Source organism: Suillus fuscotomentosus (assembly GCF_016647785.1).
Source record: "Suillus fuscotomentosus strain FC203 chromosome Unknown F5891scaffold_9, whole genome shotgun sequence".
Classification (NCBI taxonomy): Eukaryota; Fungi; Basidiomycota; class Agaricomycetes; order Boletales; family Suillaceae; genus Suillus; species Suillus fuscotomentosus.
In genome coordinates, this window is record NW_024539521.1 from 585,305 (window position 1) to 605,430 (window position 20,126).

Sequence of the window (20,126 nt, forward strand, 5' to 3'; positions counted from 1 at the left end):
CACGAAATAGGAGATCAATCGCAGCGCAATTTTTAAAGTGGGTTTCCCTCAAGCTCTGGGCGGATACACATTCTGCATATATTGCATGTTCAGTTGATTCATAACACTCTTGCACCAAAGTAGTTTAGCATATATTCTACAGGCACTTTCCCGTAACTTCATTTCTGTACGTACTGGTAGACACCATGATCAAGCGGTATTATCACGAGCCCGTCGCTTTGCACGACAGCGCGGACCAATCCAAATAGCAAACCAGATCATGGGAGAGCACGCCAAGCATATCCCTGCAAGCAGTACATAGGTCCAACCAGGGCCTATCGCATTGACAATCAAGTCTATGACAGAGACCATCAAAGCACCCAAGGAACATCTGACCAAGTTATTCTGAAACGAAGTAATCAAGATTGTTGATAAATCGAGCGATAATGAAACTTACACATGCGGTAATGGAAGAACTCTGGGATGGTAGTAGATCAATGAGTAGCGTCTGCACGCCATTCATAGTAGCGACGACTGTATAACCCACTGTTGATTCACATAAATAAGGGTATGGGGGAAGGAAAGGTAAATACGTACATATAACTTGCAGGATCAGTGGAACTGCGATATTTGTCTCCTGCTGAAGCGACCAGCCATAACCAGCGCATGTCAAGATAAAAATTGCGGTAAATATGGGCATCATCCTTAGCCTAGCTCTTTCTATTGGAAAATTCTCCTCCCTGGTCACGTCCTCGGGCCGTATGTGCTTCTCAGAATCTTCTTCAGCCTTCTTCATGAGCCTGTTTTTAGTTCTTTGAAAATCAGCGTCTAGCATTTTGCCGGAAAAGACAGTGCCAATGGTCATCCCCCCACCAATCGCTAGGAAACACAATCCTATATCTATTTCGTTCAGGAACGGGTACTTGTTTGCGAATATCGTGGATATGGTGGTATTTACCGCATAGAAGACGGCGTATAGAACTGCATTGAATACGAGAAGGTTTAGAACGTCCAGATAGAAGAAGAGGCGTAACGGATTGTTCAGTGCGGGCTTGGGAGGCTTTGGGGCATCACGATCTACACGCCCTTTCCCAACAATTGGCACGAGGGGACGATAGAAAGGCGATGGTATCACACTGCCATCACCCACCAGTCGACGGAGTGTTTCAGGTAGGAAACTAGAATAATATGAATGAGGTTAGAGAGATGCTACAGAAAATGGATTGCACACATGAGCATAAGAGCAAAACATGCGGCAGACATGATGCATAGAAACCAGAAGATAGACCTGTAACGCATTCAGCTACATTCAATGTACCAGATAAGAACTAACCTCCATCCGAGCTTATCTGCAAGGACACCACCAATAACAGGTCCCAGAGCAGGTCCAACCTACGCGGGTATCAGAGTGCATAATGCAGCAAAAGTAATACGCTATGTACTTGTGGTCCCAAGGTAAATATGCCGAAAAATCCCCCGCGTTCTGCGGGAGTTCCTATATCTCCAATTACCCCAGCACCTATAGCTCCAGTAAGATGAAAGGGTATCACAACGAAGCTCGCACATACCTAGTGCAACTGTACTGGCAGAACCAGCAGCCTGGATGCATCGCAAGAGCATTAATAACCAGTATGCTGAGGTCGGGACCAACGCCAAGCCGATGCAAGATAAACACAGGACAAGGAGACAAGCGAGAAAGATGGGGCGTCGTCCAAACCTATCCGCCATGGTCCCCCAGAACATAGGAGCTGATATGGTTTGAAAATAATTATTCCTCCCATAAACTTTTGAGTTATCGGCTTACAGATGCCTTGAAGGACCATGTAGGCGGTGACGGTTAGGTTGATTGATTCTATAGATTTGTGAAAAGCTAAAGCGATCGTCGGTATTGCAGGAAAGTACACATTTGCGGTCAGCGGGCTAGAGAGATGGTCAGAATGTCCCTCTAGTTCACGTGCGGATGAAGATTCTGCACCTAAACAATCCAGCCAAAGAGGCTATCATTACAATGAACCATTTTTCTTGGCGAGTGTATATGCTATATAGCTTTTCTGCAGCTTGCTTGTTGACCTTCTGTTCCTCGAGTTCATGTGTGGCAGCACCCCTAGCCCCGGGGGAGGTTACTGAGATATGATGAGTCTGTCCAGCGTGGGCCATGATCCACGCGCCAACCGCCCCACTAGATGCCTTCAGATCGGAATGATAAAGGGACTCCCTGACTTACCAAGGCCGCCCACTATTTATGGCTAAACGACATGAGTACGTACTGAGTCAAGTCACGGTACCGAGCATGACTACATCAACCGCTCCGTCTTGGGCAAGCACGAGGTCGGGAAATTGGGATGACACTGATGTATGACGTTGCACATGACACTAGTACACCAGATTTCGAGGCAAAATAGTCCTCCCCGCCCGGCGTCCGGCGAGATTCAGAACGTAAAAAAATCTGATACACCGCGTGACTCATGCGTTTATCAGTACAGCAATATGTAAGTTGCCGTAAACACATACGCGGTGCTTTGCCGAAGTAAAGTGACAAAGTCAATATGACTGGTCAATTTGTATCTTGCGTGTATCTTCTTCACTTCGCGGCACGTTGGCGCCGGACGCCCAGTTCACATTCAAAATCTCCAAAGATGTCAGATATGTCTGCGACTCGGTACCAGAGCGTCTCGGAGCGGCCAAGGGTCTGCAATTCGGTTTTGGAATCAACGGAAGAAACTAGCTGCTGACTATGTCGGGTCACTTGCACCACCAGCGCTTGTAACAGCGACGGAAAGGATTTTTTTCAGGCTCAGATAATAGTGCTCCAAGAGTGTGGTTCGCCAGATCTCGCAGAAGATGTAGAGGTGGTCGTAACATCATGCACTCCTCGTGAGTCACCTGTCCTAAGCAGCGCCAAAAGGGCTGAAGATTCGACAAGGTAGAAGTCTTGGCCTCGAAATGCAGTCAAGTCAAGCAATGTGTCGACAAGAGAAATTCCGAGAGGATCATCGCGGGCCAGAGGTCGATGTCACTTGTCATTCTTTACAGGGAAAAGATCAGGCGGAAGTAGCAACCGTCTCGACGGGGGTGGCTCGACTTTGCGTGGTAGAAGCACTGCACTCACGAGGCTATATCTGATACAATGGAGTACTTATCATCTTTTTGTAAGAGTAGGAATGACAATGACCACTGACCATACTGTCCAGTCCAAGAGCGTTGATGACTTGGTGGAAACATACATAATCGCAACGAAATTCTCCAGTCTAAGGGCAATTGTCGCCAGCTGTAGCAATTCCATAATGTGGTGTCTTCAACCTCACACGCAGCTCAAAACAGCTGTCCCTCGAATTCCCTCAGACTGGAGACAGCAGCTGCGGCGACAACCCAGAAGGTCACGATTTTGTTGCTATAGTGCCAATGAGTGCTCAACCGGTGACTTTTGCATATATAGTCAGACTGAGGGAACTGGTGGAGTAGCGAAAGCTCAGTACGAAGCTATTGAAAAAACAAGTAAACAGTATGCGTACAATAATTTAGCAGATCATTTACAAGACACAAAAATACATACTGAAATCTCAGTCCGCGTCGGCAACTAGGCCGCCTCTTCCCCGCTTGAGCCTGTCTTCTAAACCACCTATGCCACCAAAGACCTTCTTCTGTTCTTGCCCTAAGAAGCCACCCATGCCCTTTGACTTTGCGCGGGCTCGCTCTTCCGCTTCCAAGTCAGCCTTCTCTTTCTCAAGCAGTGCCATGAGCCGCTGCTGCCGCTCCACCTCCATTTTTGCGGCACCCGACTGCATGGCGGCTAGTTTTGCAACACGGTCTTCCGCGGCATTGGGTAGCTGCTTCTTGGCGGAGGGTTCGGGGCGGGAATCAGATCTCGGAGGACTATAGCGTGAACGCTTCGGGTATGGGTTACGGTGCGGGGGACTAGGACTGCGTCTCCGTTTCCTGTCGTCTTCTGTTCGTTTGCCACTATGCTCGATGCTTCTGCGACGCCCATAGCCATTGTCGTCTGATTCGTCCGAGCGTGGCCAAGTTCGGACGCCGTCGTCGAGAGAGTCACGACCTCTGCGGTAGCCAGGGGAACGACTTCTGCTTTGTCTCCGATAATGGCGGTCATCGTCAGCATCGTACCGACGATCATTCCTCTTGTATTCCCCTACAGGACTTCTTGACCTTGATCGGTCCAGCCGTTCCTTAGCAAGCCGTTCTTTCTTTTCCTTCTTCTCTCGCTTCTTCTCTTTCTTCTCTTTCTTTGGCTTTATACCATTCCGTTCCTGCATTTCACGAAGACGGAGGGGGTTAGACATAAGTGCCTGGTATGCAGCCTGTTCTTGCTGCTTGATAGCGAGTAACGGATCTTCACGAATCTTGGCGGCAATGTCTCGAACATTATTAGCATTCTGGATGGCGATGAAGTTCTTGTGAGATGCGCCAAGCTACAAAAGTCACTTGTTGATCTGTAAATGAAAGCCATAGAGACATCATAACATACCTGTGCGTTCTCATCGGCCGTCAAGATCTTGTCGACCCGCTTTTTACCCAGCAGGTAGTCCTCTAAATCGTTTGCGTTCTGATTAATCCCAGTCGCAGGTGTCGCATACATCCATTCTAGCTTCTCAGTTTTTCTCTTTCCTGTTTGCTCTTCTTGTAAACGTTGCAGTTCCTGCAGCTGCCTTTCCTCCTCCTTCTCTTTGCGCAGCTGGTCAAGTTTCTTCTTTTCCTCGAGCTATGAAACAGAATCAGTCAAAGATGATCCCACAAGCACTATTTGGCACTCACAGCCTTCTTCTCCTCGAGCCAGACCCGCTCCTGATTCTTGAGCAGGAGCGGGTGCCAAGACTTCTTCATGTTCAAGTCTCCACCACCCATCTTTGCTAGCTTTTCTTAATACGAGGTTAAATGAAAGGTGTTCCGTGGCGATGAGCAAAGGACCGAATGGATCAGTCCAACGCTCCAAGAGTATTGAGCTTACAACACTTTTATTTGCGGTTATTTGGTATACTGCGTATTCTTCTCGGTTGCTGTTTGTGGTACGTAGCAATATGAGCCTCATACCACAAGGTCCACAACCATACAGCCTGCTTTGTCAACCATGCCCGACGTGTACGAGTCGGCGGAGTCGGATGCTTTGAATGACACCTCGAACGGTGCAGCACAACCTGTGTATGTATATACTGAAGTTACGCATATTCTAGTCTGCTCATGTATTGCTTGATACCTGTAGTCCCACACGATCCATTTATGCGCTAACCCGCAAAGAAATAACCCGCGGAATTGCGAATCGCTTTGTGCACTCGCACACGTACATATTTCTCTACTTGTCCATGGCGGCCCTGTCCGTGACAACCGTCGTGCTGAGTTTGTCGGACGGATGTCCAGGGTTGTCATTTTATATCTTGGAGATAATAATTAACACGAGCATGATCCTGGAGGTTGGCGTGCGTTTCGTTGCGTTTGGTCGGGTGCGTATTTGTTCATGTTTGAATTTCGGTCGCCGAGGTGACTTGACACGAGCAGCAATTCTGGAGATCACCGTTCAATGTGTTGGATCTGATACTCACATTGTTCTGTGCGATCACTTTGTTGGTCATAACATTTGCGGGGTGTGGGGCAGGGAGTAAGGAAGAGGAGTTGTTGGACACTCTATTGCTTATTGCACGTAATGTCCTACAATTCGGCCGTCTAGCGGCGGTCATGCGACAGTGTGTTTCAAATCTCAGTTCACGCATCGTACATTAACCTCAAAGACAGATCCGGCCAGTCCATATTTTCCAGGCCAAAGCCAATCGATATCTCCGCAATCAGGAGAGCAGGCTATAGTAGCCTCGACTATGATTTGGAAGATGACGATCAAGATGATGATCCAGAACTGGGTCGACCACTTGTACAAGATGCAGTATTATTTGATGCACAAGACGACGAACAACCCACTCGCATGTCAGATATGCCACGGGCTGCACAGGCTGTACACGAGCGTGATGATGAGGATGTCTGGGCGGAATTGGGTTGAGGCGAGGGGTGATCCACAGCCTAAGTTATACATTCGATTCGATTCTCTGTGACACAATCTACTCGGATAACCTTGTCATAGCTTGTCATTAATTCTATCATCGCCAAATCAAAGGTCGGCACGGATCATCCCGGTCGGTACTACTTAGCGATTTCAGGTCCGATTTATATTGGCTATCAGGCGACGTCGCAATCTTCCACCCAGACAGTTATCATGAGTAGCTCGCTCATCATCATGGGCGGTTTTAGGCTTGCTCCTTGGTGCTTCTTTGTATGTGAACTTTACTCTAACGCTCATTATAATTTAAATGACCATCGGGACCGCGGTAAGCCACTCGAAAGCACTAACGGGAGCCGAAAGGTCTGTGACTTCATTTCACTTCCCAGGGCTAATTACTTCATGAGCAGTGATGAACTTGGTTGCCACGTTCTCACAGGTCCAGGATACGTATACCCTCGTACTTACATGAAGTCAAATTTGAGGTTATGCATCATGTCATTCGCTGAATCGGTGCAACAAATCTAAGCTAAACTTATTATCTTTGTACTTGTGACTAATATCGAAGTCTTCGCTGTGTGTTACGGGCACTAGAACCATCAAGTGCTGGGGTATTCCCTGAGAGTTAAATTTACTATGCACGGTGTCCTAAGAAACTGATTTCTTCCTTGCAACACATGATCGTGTGACATGATTTTATTACGTATCTGCTTTCAAGTCAAAGCGTCCGTTTGCATCCGCTTGTCCGACGAATATTACACGGTATCTACGGAAATCAAACGTTTTGATTGCCTGCTTGCTTGGCTGCTGGTTTTTCCTTTCCTTCACATTTGCTCCAGCAAGCACTTCAAAGCAGCAGTGTATCACTGGGATTTAATGTCCTCCGTCCTTTTCAGTCCAAGTCTGCTTGTATTCTAACAATCAAGATTATTACCCCTCAGGACGGATTCGCTGTATAATTTATACACTGCCAGGGTATAAGCCCTCACATTCTTTTGCTCCTCGTCATGTCTTCCGCTCGACATTGGTTTTCAAAACGTGTCACAACTCCCAAATCTCCTACTTCCAATGACTTTGGCCGCTCAGCAGTACCAACTGAAAAATTCCCGGTACATGTCGAAAATTCAATGCCCTCTGATAGCTTCAAATTCATCCCTTTTGCGTCTGTCATGGGCAGAAAGTCCAAAAAGTCGCGTCCGACTCTAGCTATTCCTGATTCTCCAGTACCATCCATCGTTTCTGCCCCTACAGTCTATTCGAATCCTGACCAGTACACTAATAGACCTCCCGCCAAATCTATTTCATCTACTATCCGCTCTGGAGACGACTCCTTTGAACCTAGGACCCCACCTGATGTCCAGACAGATCGTGTTTCATTTCCCCGCTCAGTTTTGACACTATCAGACCCTGATCCTTTCGCATCAGGCGGTATCTCTGTGCCCCGAAGCATCTTAGACCGGGGTAACATGTCCGTTTACTCCAACACTTCAGCACATGGTGTAGTTTCAAATAAAGACGAAGTCGATTTTTTGCAGCATCCATCACATCTCTCGATGTCCTCACAGTCTCACAGTGACAGTCGCAATGCGACACCATCGCTGGAATCTACTGGGCCTTCTCCTATAGCAGACGGTCAGGGCACGTCGCCTAGGTAGGTGCTTTTTGCTCTTGCAGAAATTTTCGTCCTCAACTCGTTCAGTAGAGAAACGTTCAAGAGAAACGAGATAATAGACAGTCAAAAAATCCTAGAAGGCCCTGTGCATTGCAGTCCTTTGGATGTACCCTTTCAACCTTCGCTGTCAAAGCAATCATCTGTGGTAACCTTGACTGATCAGAGTCACAAAGGTCCCCCAGATTTTCCTGCTGTGGCTGTACGATCCACAATGTGTCGAAGGGGCTATACGGCGCCCAGCCCGTTCCAGGCTGCGAGTACCGTGTCTCAGCCTCGAAAAGGATCCACTTCTCCCTCCACCGAAGTATACGTTCGCTCTCGTACCCTCAGTCGCCAGCAATCCACCTCTCGTCCTGCTCCGGCTCGTGAACTTCCCCCACCTCCTATAATGTCACACGTCACATCCGACCCCGCCGACGACGGTGCCGAAGATAGATTCCCGTCATCGGCGGATGGGAGTTCTTCTTCCGGCATATCGTGTGCTTCACCCACCTGGCGAATCCAAGACCTGGCAATGGAGGACATTAATGATCGACGTTATAAAGAGATTAACCTAGGCTTTGATCATGACTTCGAAACTCAACATCAACTGGTAAAGGAGTCGAGCCGCATTCATGCCAGGAATACCGCAGAATCGCCTCCACCACCGCTAGCTTTCCACCAGCTGAAGAAGTCTATGTCGCATTCAACCCTGCAAAAGGCTAAATTGGGCTCCGGCGGTACGCAAGAATTCTTTAAAGGAGACAAGGGATTGAAAAAACAACACTCCTTCCATCGTTCACACGCTCACACATCCCCTACGTCTACGCTAGCCTCCCCTTCCACACCATCCGATTACGATCCTTTATTTGCTGAAAGTCGTATACCACCGCTCCCACATCCTCACACTGTCGTGCGAAAACGTATGTTTTCAGGATCTAGGAAACCGTCAGCAATAATCACAGATGAAGATTTACGCTCGGTATTCAGTCTTCCAACAGAAGCAGGGCGCTCCCACTTAGCATCGCCCAGAGCCGTTGTGTCCCTGCTTGATGAGCCCTCTTCAGATCCGCTTACATCGGACATATTTTACCCAGCTGCGGAGTTTTCCCCGCAATATATTATGTCCCCCGCGGAAATGTTGAAGATGGAGGCAATTGTGCAGGGTGAATTTGACGCGAAGTACGGAGAGGCTCTACGAAATCCCCAGCGCGCCACATTTGCATCGACGCCTATGTATGGTACCATGTACAGGAAAGAAGGCCTGAAGACGGCTCTGTCGTCTGTTCCGCGTTTGGCTCCTACTCGTAGCATATCAAATGTTTCCAAAGGCCCCACACCTAGATCAGTTCCACGTCCCTCCACTGCACAAACGGCTTCTTCGACGTCGACGTCCCGATCATCATCCACCAAAGCTAGTCTATCGCCCCCACACCGTCCACGAGCTCGTCCACATACCGCTGAAACGATGTATCATGAAGACCTATTTAGCAGACGATCAAGCAATGTCCCATTCATCCCTCTATCGCCCCCGCCGCGGCGCCCAAAGTGTGCAATTGCAATTCAAATGCCATTGCTCGTAGGCGACACAACGGTACCGCAGCGATCTGTAATTAGGAAACCCTCCTTCCTGGAGATTGCAGACGACGCTAGTTGTTGTGAAGGCAGCTTCCTGGATTTTGACAGCGGCAAAGAGTCTTTTGATCTCTCCCGGGACTTCGACTGACGACGATGGGGATTGTATCCCCATTTGACGCAGCCCCTTTCCCGATAGACACGTTCTTTTAAACCGATCAATTATTCAGTCCATTATTCTTACGCTACTTACACTACTGCTCGAATATTAATATACTGACATTTCAGCGCATTGTCTTAGTAGTTTAAGCCAAGTTCAAGCCGCACTACATTTCCCTCCCTCGTCATTACCCCTAACAACCACTTACATTAACGGTCTGTGTTACCGTCGTTTGCTAGGCACATGTTTTCGCTTTTTAGAGCGGCAAGAGTGTTTGACCAATGGCAAGGACCCTTTCGAACGAAGCCATTGAATTATGTGGTTACATTTAATACTTGAGTCGCAGATCCTCCTGGCAATTCCACAAACACAAAATTAGAAGAATACTATCTAAGTGGTACATCATATCCCGATCATCCATCAGTCCGTTTCATCAGTATGATAACCCGCACGCCTCATCGCGCCTAGAAGATGTCTCGCTGCGCCAAGGTCCTTCTCCAGTTTCAAAATCTCGACTTGCTGCTCCATCTCGCGTCTCTTGAATTCCAGTACAGCCATGTTCTTGTAGTCCATCTTCTCTTCAACTACCTGCTTCGCAGAAACTGCCTTCACTTGTCTGACAAGCGCTTTACATGCTTCTGTCACCGCTTTTGCAGCAAGCTCGAGGCGCTCCTGAGTCTTAGACATCAAGTTGGCCTTGACACGGGAGGCTGCAACGAGTTGGGCGGTAGCTGCCGCTACCTCATTCGAGGCCACGATCAGTTGTTCAAGGGAATGTGTGCCTGACAGCACACCATCCGCGCTCTCTATGAGAAGGTTGGTAGCAAATGCCACAGCTTTAGCAGCTGAGATAAGACCCTCCGTCCATCTGTTGTTCCGCTTGTAGAACTGCTGGACTGAGCTAGAGCCCTTGCCTTGTGCAACGATTTCTTGTTGAGACTCTGTGGCAGCTTTGATGAGTCTTGCGATGGCGCTTGTGATAGCCATAGCGGCGGACAGGATGGAATCATGGACTTGCAGATCAACTGCGCTGAACCGTGCGGAGTCGCGGGGCCGGGACATAAGCTCCTGTAAACGCTGAGTAGCAGCTTCTATGGCTGCTGCAGCGCTTTGCATTTCATGCTCAACAATGTCACCAATGTCACCATTGGCCCGTGCCAAAGCACCGCCCTTGGTACCTTTGGGTATGAGCGTGTCGACGACTTCTGAAAGACGGGTAAGGGCGGTCCTCGCTTCGCTGTTGTTGCGCATCGAAACTTCCTTCCGCTGTGCGGGTTGCAGAAGATCAAGCTTGTAGGACTGCAGGTTCAAGAAAAAGCGCAGGCCAACATCGCCGGCACTCTTAGCTATTGCAACAATCTTGTCCGAGGCATCGTCGTCGTTAGCGAGTCGTGTGACACCCTTGCAGTTGATGAGAACATCTGAAAGGACCTGCGCGAACTCATTGGCGCCTTTAATGACGTCGACGTAATCCCCTCCGACATCGCCGCTGAGGTGGAGATTAAAGACCATCGCGAAATCCGTAGCGTTATTTGTAGCCTTCTCGATCATTGACAACGTGTACTCGGGCGTGGAATTGATATTGCCAGCTTGAGTTGGTGATTCAAGCTCGTAAATGGCGTCATCGACTTTCTGCACGCAAGCCTGTAAGATTGAATCTGCAACACGAGTGAGCTTGTTATGAGGTACATGTAGCGCTTGAATGGTACGAACCGATGACCTGGTTGAGCTTCTTTCGGTTGTCAAGAATAAGCGTGTCGATTTGGGCATTTGTTGCTTCTTCGCTGAGACCTTGGTTCTGCAAGGATGCCATCAGCATCAGTAAATGTAATGGAGGGACTCAAACAGACCTGCTGTGCTTCAGAAAGCGATTGAATGGTGCTATCCATACCCTCTTGAAGAATTAGAATCTCTTGATCCTTCTCATCTCTCAAACGCTCCATGTCACCACTAGCGTTGTTGAGTTTTACGAGCAGTTCATCGATTTGCATTTGCTTAGACTGCAACAAAGATGTTAGAGAAGTCAGAGAAGATGATTATAGCATACCCGTAATGAGTCCTCAAGCTCTGTGAGTTGACGGTTATACTTGCCCAACACACTCGATACTTCCGAACTCTTGGAGCGTGTTGCGTCCTCAGCGCGCTCGTTAGCAAAGTTGATCTCGCGGCGCAGGCGGTCAATTTCGTCTTTGTGCGAGGATTTCTGGCGGTCGATATCAAAGCGTGCCCGATCACGCTCGCGAATCATATCAGCGAGTTCAATGTTTTTAGCCTTCAGATCGCGTTCCATACGCTCCATGCGGTCCACAGCCTCCTGCGCTGAATTAGCTTTGAGTTGCAGTTGCTTGAACTTCGAAAGCATGTCCAGGTGTTCAGTCCGTAGCTGGCTGTAGAGTTTTGCCAATGCTTCGTATTTGTTCCTCCAAAGGGTCACTTGATCCTGGAGTTGCTTGATTAATTCGTCCTTCGATGCCATTTGTGCATGAATATTGGACGTTACTCCGCCAAGCTCGCCCTCCAGCGCTTTCACCCGCTATCGAATTTATGAGCACGTGGAACGTAAGTCACGCATGTTGCTTACTCGATCGTACTGTTCCAGAAGTAGCTGGTCGCGCTCGTACTGTCCCCTCATAGCCAGCAGCTCGCGCTCATAATCACTGACCTGCTGAGCAGCTTGGTTATTGTACTGCATCATCTGCTGCTGCATAAGTTGCTCCTGTGCAAGGCGCTCCCGCTCTGCCTGTTCCCGTTGCCGTTGCTCAAACTCACGCTGCTGCTGTGCCTCCAGGTCTAATCTCTGACGCTCCTCAGCTTCACGTTGTGCACGTAAAGCAGTCTGCTGGTCTTCATATTGTTTCAGCATACGGGCTTGTTCATTAATAGCAGCTGCATCAGGTGCAGGTGAAGGTGCAGCTAGGGGAGGAGCTGGCGAAGCTGTAGTAGTTTTGGGTCTCGCAGGGAGGTCGGGAGCACTTCCAGTATCCAACAGGTTCGGAGGTTCCTATCCAGGATATTAATTTGAGATGTGGTAGGAGCCTTCATAGCGTACCTGACCCAATTTAGGAACATTGATCAAGCCAGTCAAATATTTGAGATTTGAACACTCATAGTAGAATTTTCTTAAATTATGGTGTTGCGAGTTGAACCGCTGGCGGAGGGGTTCCAGTGCGTCATGGTCATTCGTTCCTGAAAAGTCGATGAGCTTTAACGACACGTAGCTGTGATGTCCTTACTTCGGTGCATGGCGCGAAGCATGCTTGTAATGAATCGATAGATACCCCAACTTTCCTTAACTAGGGGCACTAGTGCAGAGATACGACATTCATTATTGGCAGAATGCCTGAAGTGAGAAAACACCATCCGCTGGAATGATTCGATTTGGTCTTGAAGGCCCATGAGGTCTGAGATAGTTTCATAACTATTGAAGTTGTCGACATGAATGAACATCTAGTAATGGGTGAATACTCACCCCTCATTGGGGTCATCGATACCTTTCAATGAAATGTATTCCTCGTATTCAAACAATCCATTAAATTCTGGTCTCAGGCGGTGGAAACGCAATTTAGCCAGAATAAACTGGACGTAGGTTCTGATTAACGGTCCATAACCTATGGACAGGGTCACATGACATACGTGACTCAAAAACAGAAGCCTTACCACGTTGACCCTCTGCGGCAACAGTCCTGGCGCAAGTCTCCAACCATCCCGCTTGGCCGTGAGCTTCTTTGATCGTCTGAGGGAGAACCGATAGTTAGATGCCGGCGGCCATCGGCGAGTAAGTCACACACCACAGGGTGGCCTTCTTGTAATACTTTATGTACAGTAATGAGAGCCTTGAAAGTTTGGACTTCGTCGGACAAGATAGGTTGCACCCGTAAACCACTCCAGAAAGATATCGAGCTATGGTAATCCCAAGTGTAGACGATACATTCTTTGATGAAATTAGCGAGACAGCTGATTGAGAATAGAAGATTAGACACGTACTTCGGACATGTTTCTGCTTCGGAGCTGACTCCTCTGGGCTCGTTGCTTTCTTGATGTTAATCACAAGCTCGTTCTCTGCCTTGTCCTTGTCGACCGGCCTGGTAGGGTAGTGAACCTCGTCACCATCAATATCGAAGTTCGGACGTCGCCTGGTAGACCTGCATGATCTAGTTTGTGAGTCATTTTCAAACCGTCGATCGCTTGGTTCAACATACATATATGCTCAATGCCAATAATTAGATTGAAGAGAAAGAGTGAATGAACTTTCGCGAGAGAAAGCCCCGCAGCCATGTCAGCAGCCGTGGGAATTGAAGCCTACTTACCAGTACTACTAGTTGTAGACCGTAACCTGCTTTTCTCACAAACATGCTGCAGCGGTTGGCTGCGTCAAGATCAAAATGGCGGGATACGATTATTAATACGCGTCGATGGCTTCACAGCGAGGACTCACAAGCAACACAATCTTATACCGCACGCAAGAATTCTTGGTTTAGCCCAACGATCTTAGTGCTAGGATTTATCCCAGTTTTCACCTTCGCCTTGGGAACTTGGCAGATGCAACGTTTACAATGGAAAGTGGCCTTGATAGATGAGCTTCAGGAGAAACTCCATCGAGAGCCTATCTTTCTTCCCAAGCGAGTAAAGTGCGTACATTCCGGCATCATTACTGAGTCGAGGCTGAGTAGATCGTCGAGTAAGTCTCTCTGTAGTGCCAGAATTCGTATATCGTCGAGTGTTGCTCCGCGGTAGATGGGATCACAAACACTCGATGCTTCTCGGTCCTCGCGTCCGGGAGGGCTCGCATGGATATCATGTCGTCACACCATTGATCAGGTCTGACGGATCAACCGTCCTCGTTGACCGCGGTTTCGTTGCAAAAGAGTTTGCTGATGCCGATACCTTCGAACGAGGGGAAACAGGCGAGGTCGTAATATTGGGGATGTTAAGGACATCGCATACCCGAAACAGTTTCACCCCAGACAACAAACCAACTGAAGGAACGTGGTATTGGGCTGACGTCGATGCTATGGCAGACTACGCTGGTGGCGAAGCAAAAAATGTACAGCCAGTATTTGTAGAACAAATCTATGGTACGCATCCGAATGCCCACATTGTGCCGGCTACCAATACTAGATTTCAGAAGGCTCCTCTCAGGACGCCACGTTGCGCCTGAATAAAGGTATACCACTTGGACGCGCAGCTTCTGTTGACGTTCGCAACGCCCACCTTTCATATGTTATCACCTGGTTAGTACCGGTTCGAAATCATGTATGCCATTGGTATACTGATGAACCAGAATAGGTTTTCCCTTTCTGCCTTCACTACAGCTATGTTAGTGCGACTTGTATTGAAGCGAAGAGCTCAAAATCACCACCGCCCACTACCAAGGCAATGAACATTGTACAGACGAAGACTGCAGGGTGATTCCCGCGAGTTATAGTTTATCGTTCTCTCGCCATGTTTCTCCACCAGTGACTCATCACACCTCGTACAGTGTGAAATAATCAGAATAGAGTTGCTTATTATGCATTGAAGTAAGCATTGTTGGGGCCGCGGCGGATGCCCGCTGTGGATACCTCACAAGCGTGCTACCATCTTCTCAGGTCTGTGTCGATTTCCATGACATTGTGCCACTATTGCTTGTATTTTCCGCCACCCAATAATGAATTACCACTCTTCAGAACTGTGAATGGATGCCACTCGCGTATGCGCTCGCCAGTACTGCTCACCTATTTAACTTCCTCGTTTCTCTGTAATTCAGCATCTCATCCCCAAGTCAACATCTATCTTTCTGTTTCCTATAACCACTGCGATGTCTTTTAACAGTGCTGCTCTGTATAGCTGCCCTCAAACCATCCCTTCATCATACCAGGCTCACTACGAGCCACCTCCCCCGCGCCGGCCGCGTGCTTCCACGATGACACAGGATGCAAACACTCAATGGCATCGTAATGCACAGCGAATGCCAGGCTTGCCCGCGACAGACAACTTCCAGCCACCTATCCTGAGCAGAGAGTATTTATCCATGTGGGATGATGTCGAGGTTCAGAACGATTGGGCTAATGCAGCCAGAGAGCAAGGTATGTCAATGTATTTATTTACTCATGATGTGTTGGTACAATCTCAGGGCGCAATCCAGAGTACGCGTGTCAGCTGCAAGTCGAGCGTTCCCTTAATTACAAGCAACACGCTCGTAAGAACAAGAAACACAAACACGTCTCTGTGGACACTGAACGAGGGCGCTGCGCATCTATTGACAGGAAACGTACACGGCATGAATCTGTTGATCGCGAACAAAGAGGTCGCGCGTCCATTGACAGAAAGCGTGCACGGCATGAATCTGTCGATCATGAGCGAAGGGGTCGTATGTCTCTTGATCGACCGCAAGAACGCCCTGGCGTTATTGATCACGAACAAGAGCGTCGTGCATCTGTTGACCGCGAGCGACAGCATCGTGAATCTGGCGATGGCGAACAAGGACGTCGTGCTTCTATCGACATGAGATACGATCGCGAGCGCAACATGTCGGTTGGACGTCATGGCCATTATGGATCTGTTTCTAGGACGTTCCCTCGTCCACCAGTTTGTGCTGTGTCCTTCAGGCCTCCTATCACAGGCCCCCAATCCCGTCCTTGCATATCTAAATATGTGATGGTTCCCCGTCCACCAGTGTGTGCTGTCTCCTCGAAGCATCCTACCACACCCCAATTCCGCCATCGCAAATCTGAATCTGCGACGGTTCCTCGTCCACCAGTGTGTGCCGTCCCCTTTGAACATCGTACCACGGGTCAAAAATCTCACCACCACGATTCTGATTCTGTAGCGTTTCCTCGTCCATCAGTCTGCGCTGTCTCCTCCAAGCCTCCTACCACAGGTCCCCAATCTCGACATCCTCGTCGATCTTCGTTCAACTACGCAACTGGTCACGATCATTCTGATGGACGCCAGCATCCCGTTTATGTTTTGCCTCCAACTGGTGCGTTTCATAGCTTGGTGCATGGATCATTCTAACTCTTTCATCTGTGACGTCTAGCTCCAGCTCCACAGATACATCTACCTCCACAACAACGTATCCGCACTGTCTCAATAGAGGCGGTTCGTCGCCTTCCTTTTCGCAGCCCCGAGGTTTCTTCGTTTGAAAAGTCCAAGCCGTCTGGGCTAGCCCGCTTCAATCCCTTCAACAGGCTGTGCTCGGCGACTTCGCAAAAGATTCGCCGCAAAACTGCTGTCAGAGCATGATATCCCTGGTATATCCCTATATTCATTGGTTTAGACTCATAGACAGTCTTCCTTAATATGGTATGGTATATCCATTAGAACATAGAAATACATATACCCTAGATATCTTGTTAGAGTGTACCTGTGTGTATCTTTCGACTGTGACTCCCCTCGTTATAATCACACGGAAATGTCTTGGCATGTGTGTATATCACTTATTTCCATATAAAGCAGTTCGCCGTAATGGCATCCAACCGCTTCTGCACTTGAATTCTTTCATAGCGCCGCCCTCAGCTGCTTGCTTGAAGTGAATGGCAGAACCAGACCCAGGTCCTGCTCTATCGACACACTTCAGTCAATCAACTCCCAAGCACGATACCTCACCCCTTCCTCGTATTCGCTTTCCAGACCAGTTCCTTGCCGCATCACCTCATGGAGAGTCGTCACGTTCATCCATAGGGTCTCCTGCCAGTGGACCTCCTATTTCACCAATGAAAGACCAGAAAGATCTAGGCGACGGAAACGGTCGTTTTCTTTCCAAAGATGTCACTCCTGGAATCTTCCCTGAGATATCTCCTTCGAAGAGATTTTCATCCCGCAGCGCTGAGTTACGACGTAGGTCTAAGAAAATGAGTCAGAGCAGAGGCCTGTCTGCTCTTAAGGACCCTTTTGTCGCTGAGTTTGAACCTTCAGCTTTCTCGGATGAATATGACTTGTGTGAGTCCCATGCTTCTGCTTGTATCTTAACACTGACGGTCCGCATTCACTGTAATGTAGCTCATGAGGGCAAGTACAATGATTGTTAGTTTTGTGACTACTCATAAACATATTCATCCAGACCCCAAGATTATCCAGGATGTTCAGCGAGCCCTAGAACTGCAATCTCGCAGACGAGATCGCAAGTCATTCACCCCATCCCAGCCAACTGTCATAGAAGATCAAACCCTTATCGAGCTGCGGCAGGACACATCTTTCCAACACTCTCCTCCAGCTTCTCCACCGACTTTCACTCATCCCTCACGTCCTCCTCTGGACATTGACTTCAGCCCGTCTGTCCAGGCAGTTCCCCTTCACCCTGTCCCCCTTTCTTCGAATGCAGGTGCTACTTTGGATTGGACTGGGTCCCAGTCTGAAGAAGAAAGACTTGAAAAACGTTGGACATTGGGAAAACGTAAAGGCAAAGACAGACCCTCGTTTTCAAACAAAGCCGTATTGGAAAAGCAAGACACTCTTTTTGCGGGTGAGCTCTTGGAGACGGTTGCCACAGAATCACATGCTTACGTCGCTGCACAGATAGGATGTCTAGAATCAGATCGAAAGCGAAACAGCCCACATTCCGAAAGGCAGCTATTGTTAGCGACCAATTAGGACGGAGGTATAACCTTGTGTATAACTCCATGTCGAACGAGGACCCCATCAACCTCGCGAAAGCCGCGCGGTGGTACGCTGATTCTGATCCGGGCGCACAAGCCTGGTTAGATAGCGCTGAGCCACTCACTTGGCTCAAACACCTATTTAGCAAAAATGGCGGCAAACGATCGAAATGGCATCTGTCGGCTTTGATCGTGGAAGAATATGTTAAATCCAATAAGATAGATTATAGTTTGCCTATCATTCGTGACGATTCTACCTCTGCTCGTAGGGGATCACTCCCTTCAGATGTGTCTCTAATCCTTCCGTCATATCCTTTTCATCCGATCCGATCCTCCCCCTCGCTACATCATTCTTTTGGAGATTCACTCAGAAGAATACGCTCCTCAGATGGCCAAATTTCATTCGAGCCTAGAATTGACTCTACGCGCAGCTCGATAGATGGCGATTACAGGAGCGCTGCTGAAAAGAGTCGAGGATTGCGTCATGTCATCCCAGCCCTCACTGATCCTGCCAATAGTATCGCATCTACCACATCCCCTTACCGTCGTCAGAGCTCTCCAGGCGGACTTTCACCAGCTAGCAGTCGGCACCTTCCGTTTGCTCAACGGATACGGCGTCGGCAGGTGGATAGCGATGAAGGATCTTCCTCAATCATTCACTCGCAATCGGACGACTACAGTGGGTCTTTCGCTGGCGTTACTGGACATCGGCGCAAGAGGCGCGATCGGGGGCAGCCTCATGCGCCTTCATCATATCTACTATCACCCCGTGAATCAGGAACAGAGACCAATACTCCCGGCCAGATGTCGGATGTACACGAGGCAAATTCTGCACCTATGGAGGATCCATTGCCCTCTGAGCCACCTTCGGAACGTGGGATTGAACTGCCACCTAACATGCCTGAATCTGAGGGTTTCGCCACTCCACCGCAAGTTATTACACGTCAGAGACTAATTCACCGGATGTCCCTCCCTGTCCCTGACGTAGCCAAGAAGCCAGAACGAAAGCAGCTCGAGGAAGCCGAGGAGGAAGAATTAGAGCATGAGTATGAGAAGAAGTTGCAGTAAGCGTTTCTTTTCCCTTCGAAGACGTCTACGGCTTAAAGGGCCGATAAGGACGCTAGATGAACTTAAGGCGCAGAACCATCGGGTACGCCAGAAATTGCAAAGGATCGCTGCAGATGTCCGGGAATACGACAACATGCAAGCGAGGATGGCCAATACGCACGGTATTCCTCATCAAGGTCTACCTGTAGAACTTTTAGACGCTTTTAATCAGGATCCTTCATCGGTCACTGGCGGAACTCGGGAACGGAAAGGATGGAGGGCCGTCGAGGACGTACACACTCGCATTCTTCGTCAACAACAAATTTTCAGGATGTACCTTTCTGTTTCGGAGAAACATGTAGTGCCAGATAGCTTGCTCGATGAGCCCATATCATCGCTTATGGATACGTTGGGCAAACTGGGTCATAAGAGGGAGACTCTGGCGCACAAGGAGTTGGAAGTTGCTAGCGCTCTGGCCAAAGTCAAGACTCTGCATACCCAAGTCAAGAACGAGTATAACAATACCCTCTCGCACACCTCCATTGCTTACCCAGAAGTATAGTCACATCATCAATAGTTTTGCTATACCTGCTGACCATCTTCTAGCTCTCCCAAATCATCGCACTAGAAGAAAGCTACAAGGATCAATACCAACATATCTGGGAGTTCGGAATGGATGCTTTGACGTTCATCCTCGACAACGTTGCGCCGGTTTGGAGGAATTATGGGAGGACTATTGGCGAAGATATCACAGATTTCCTCATTATACCCTGGTATCGGAATGAGTTCACGGGAGAGCCGAAGCGGTATGATATCTTGTCGTTTCCTCGCCGCTCCATCCGCCACTGGTTCACACTCTTTTTCCTCTTCTTGTCTACATTCGCCATCGCCTATCTGCAAATGCGCGCAGCCATTCTTTGTACATTCATGTACAGGCATCCCTGGATCGACAATTCAGGTTTTCGATGGTTGATCATGCCGTGCATATGGATCGCTTTCCTCATTCATTGGTTTGCTGTTCTCTTCGAGGTTGGAATCATCATGCTGGAGCTTAGAGTCGTTGCTTGGTGGTTGGGTTGGTCGGTGGGCCTTCTTACCTGAGCCTTTATTCTGTCTATCATTTATCTAGGATCTTGGACC

At 48.7% G+C, this 20,126-nt stretch overlaps 8 protein-coding genes across 8 annotated transcripts; 5 read left to right on the forward strand and 3 right to left on the reverse strand.

Annotated features, from left to right (window-relative positions):
• Positions 1 to 3: 3 nt before the first annotated feature.
• F5891DRAFT_1012280 (major facilitator superfamily domain-containing protein) lies at positions 4 to 2,441 on the reverse strand. Its single transcript, XM_041360714.1, has 9 exons — positions 1,955 to 2,441; positions 1,784 to 1,899; positions 1,548 to 1,727; positions 1,422 to 1,498; positions 1,313 to 1,371; positions 1,211 to 1,267; positions 577 to 1,157; positions 437 to 525; positions 4 to 384 (listed from the first exon to the last, which is right to left on the reverse strand). The coding sequence occupies exons 1-9, from the start codon at positions 2,134 to 2,136 to the stop codon at positions 190 to 192; spliced, it is 1,536 nt and encodes a 511-aa protein (XP_041230234.1). The 5' UTR covers positions 2,137 to 2,441; the 3' UTR covers positions 4 to 189.
• Positions 2,442 to 3,320: 879 nt separating this feature from the next.
• Positions 3,321 to 4,928, reverse strand: F5891DRAFT_753513 (Pre-mRNA splicing factor-domain-containing protein). Its single transcript, XM_041373113.1, has 3 exons — positions 4,750 to 4,928; positions 4,463 to 4,696; positions 3,321 to 4,406 (listed from the first exon to the last, which is right to left on the reverse strand). Exons 1-3 carry the CDS (start codon positions 4,837 to 4,839, stop codon positions 3,540 to 3,542), a joined length of 1,191 nt encoding a protein of 396 aa, XP_041230235.1. The 5' UTR covers positions 4,840 to 4,928; the 3' UTR covers positions 3,321 to 3,539.
• A 92-nt stretch (positions 4,929 to 5,020) lies between these two features.
• Positions 5,021 to 6,178, forward strand: F5891DRAFT_1012291 (uncharacterized protein). Its single transcript, XM_041360715.1, has 4 exons — positions 5,021 to 5,133; positions 5,195 to 5,432; positions 5,488 to 5,672; positions 5,722 to 6,178. The coding sequence occupies exons 1-4, from the start codon at positions 5,063 to 5,065 to the stop codon at positions 5,978 to 5,980; spliced, it is 753 nt and encodes a 250-aa protein (XP_041230236.1). The 5' UTR covers positions 5,021 to 5,062; the 3' UTR covers positions 5,981 to 6,178.
• Positions 6,179 to 6,669: 491 nt separating this feature from the next.
• F5891DRAFT_1140153 (uncharacterized protein) lies at positions 6,670 to 9,670 on the forward strand. Its single transcript, XM_041364880.1, has 2 exons — positions 6,670 to 7,628; positions 7,677 to 9,670. The coding sequence occupies exons 1-2, from the start codon at positions 6,985 to 6,987 to the stop codon at positions 9,352 to 9,354; spliced, it is 2,322 nt and encodes a 773-aa protein (XP_041230237.1). The 5' UTR covers positions 6,670 to 6,984; the 3' UTR covers positions 9,355 to 9,670.
• Positions 9,671 to 13,639, reverse strand: F5891DRAFT_1012294 (ANTH domain-containing protein). The gene is made up of 12 exons (XM_041360716.1): positions 13,563 to 13,639; positions 13,348 to 13,505; positions 13,152 to 13,294; positions 13,021 to 13,096; positions 12,833 to 12,971; positions 12,597 to 12,781; positions 12,413 to 12,549; positions 11,945 to 12,364; positions 11,411 to 11,896; positions 11,214 to 11,363; positions 11,077 to 11,161; positions 9,671 to 11,021 (listed from the first exon to the last, which is right to left on the reverse strand). Coding segments are annotated over exons 1-12 (3,219 nt in total). The 5' UTR covers positions 13,565 to 13,639; the 3' UTR covers positions 9,671 to 9,783.
• A 67-nt stretch (positions 13,640 to 13,706) lies between these two features.
• Positions 13,707 to 14,939, forward strand: F5891DRAFT_1140157 (SURF1 family-domain-containing protein). The gene is made up of 4 exons (XM_041364881.1): positions 13,707 to 13,991; positions 14,047 to 14,438; positions 14,489 to 14,594; positions 14,650 to 14,939. The coding sequence occupies exons 1-4, from the start codon at positions 13,714 to 13,716 to the stop codon at positions 14,741 to 14,743; spliced, it is 870 nt and encodes a 289-aa protein (XP_041230239.1). The 5' UTR covers positions 13,707 to 13,713; the 3' UTR covers positions 14,744 to 14,939.
• Positions 14,940 to 15,025: 86 nt separating this feature from the next.
• On the forward strand, positions 15,026 to 16,729 carry F5891DRAFT_753836 (uncharacterized protein). The gene is made up of 3 exons (XM_041373114.1): positions 15,026 to 15,428; positions 15,488 to 16,324; positions 16,382 to 16,729. Exons 1-3 carry the CDS (start codon positions 15,161 to 15,163, stop codon positions 16,585 to 16,587), a joined length of 1,311 nt encoding a protein of 436 aa, XP_041230240.1. The 5' UTR covers positions 15,026 to 15,160; the 3' UTR covers positions 16,588 to 16,729.
• A 466-nt stretch (positions 16,730 to 17,195) lies between these two features.
• On the forward strand, positions 17,196 to 20,087 carry F5891DRAFT_944965 (uncharacterized protein; the record flags this gene model as incomplete). The annotated part of the gene is made up of 6 exons (XM_041374600.1): positions 17,196 to 17,283; positions 17,405 to 17,806; positions 17,860 to 18,425; positions 18,492 to 19,003; positions 19,056 to 19,542; positions 19,593 to 20,087. The coding sequence occupies 6 exons, from the start codon at positions 17,196 to 17,198 to the stop codon at positions 20,085 to 20,087; spliced, it is 2,550 nt and encodes an 849-aa protein (XP_041230241.1).
• Between the last annotated feature and the right edge of the window lie 39 nt (positions 20,088 to 20,126).

Bases quoted from the DNA above. Each gene is read 5' to 3' on its own strand.
- F5891DRAFT_1012280 (XM_041360714.1), bottom strand. From the start codon at position 2,136: ATGGCCCACGCTGGACAGACTCATCATATCTCAGTAACCTCCCCCGGG. The intron at 1,900-1,954 runs GTGCAGAATCTT...CCATCTCTCTAG, and splicing joins TCTTTGGCTGGATTGTTTAG to CCCGCTGACCGCAAATGTGT. The intron at 1,728-1,783 runs GTAAGCCGATAA...AAACCATATCAG, and splicing joins CATGGTCCTTCAAGGCATCT to CTCCTATGTTCTGGGGGACC.
- F5891DRAFT_753513 (XM_041373113.1), bottom strand. From the start codon at position 4,839: ATGGGTGGTGGAGACTTGAACATGAAGAAGTCTTGGCACCCGCTCCTG. The intron at 4,697-4,749 runs GTGAGTGCCAAA...TCTGTTTCATAG, and splicing joins GGCTCGAGGAGAAGAAGGCT to CTCGAGGAAAAGAAGAAACT. The intron at 4,407-4,462 runs GTATGTTATGAT...TGACTTTTGTAG, and splicing joins CGGCCGATGAGAACGCACAG to CTTGGCGCATCTCACAAGAA.
- F5891DRAFT_1012291 (XM_041360715.1), top strand. From the start codon at position 5,063: ATGCCCGACGTGTACGAGTCGGCGGAGTCGGATGCTTTGAATGACACC. The intron at 5,433-5,487 runs GTGCGTATTTGT...TGACACGAGCAG, and splicing joins GTTTCGTTGCGTTTGGTCGG to CAATTCTGGAGATCACCGTT. The intron at 5,673-5,721 runs GTGTGTTTCAAA...CCTCAAAGACAG, and splicing joins CTAGCGGCGGTCATGCGACA to ATCCGGCCAGTCCATATTTT.
- F5891DRAFT_1140153 (XM_041364880.1), top strand. From the start codon at position 6,985: ATGTCTTCCGCTCGACATTGGTTTTCAAAACGTGTCACAACTCCCAAA. The intron at 7,629-7,676 runs GTAGGTGCTTTT...CAACTCGTTCAG, and splicing joins GGTCAGGGCACGTCGCCTAG to TAGAGAAACGTTCAAGAGAA.
- F5891DRAFT_1012294 (XM_041360716.1), bottom strand. The intron at 11,897-11,944 runs GTAAGCAACATG...TAAATTCGATAG, and splicing joins TTCTGGAACAGTACGATCGA to CGGGTGAAAGCGCTGGAGGG. The intron at 11,022-11,076 runs GTTCGTACCATT...CTCGTGTTGCAG, and splicing joins GAAGCTCAACCAGGTCATCG to ATTCAATCTTACAGGCTTGC.
- F5891DRAFT_1140157 (XM_041364881.1), top strand. From the start codon at position 13,714: ATGCTGCAGCGGTTGGCTGCGTCAAGATCAAAATGGCGGGATACGATT. The intron at 13,992-14,046 runs GTGCGTACATTC...TCGTCGAGTAAG, and splicing joins TTTCTTCCCAAGCGAGTAAA to TCTCTCTGTAGTGCCAGAAT. The intron at 14,439-14,488 runs GTACGCATCCGA...ACTAGATTTCAG, and splicing joins ATTTGTAGAACAAATCTATG to AAGGCTCCTCTCAGGACGCC.
- F5891DRAFT_753836 (XM_041373114.1), top strand. From the start codon at position 15,161: ATGTCTTTTAACAGTGCTGCTCTGTATAGCTGCCCTCAAACCATCCCT. The intron at 15,429-15,487 runs GTATGTCAATGT...GGCGCAATCCAG, and splicing joins TAATGCAGCCAGAGAGCAAG to AGTACGCGTGTCAGCTGCAA. The intron at 16,325-16,381 runs GTGCGTTTCATA...TGTGACGTCTAG, and splicing joins TTATGTTTTGCCTCCAACTG to CTCCAGCTCCACAGATACAT.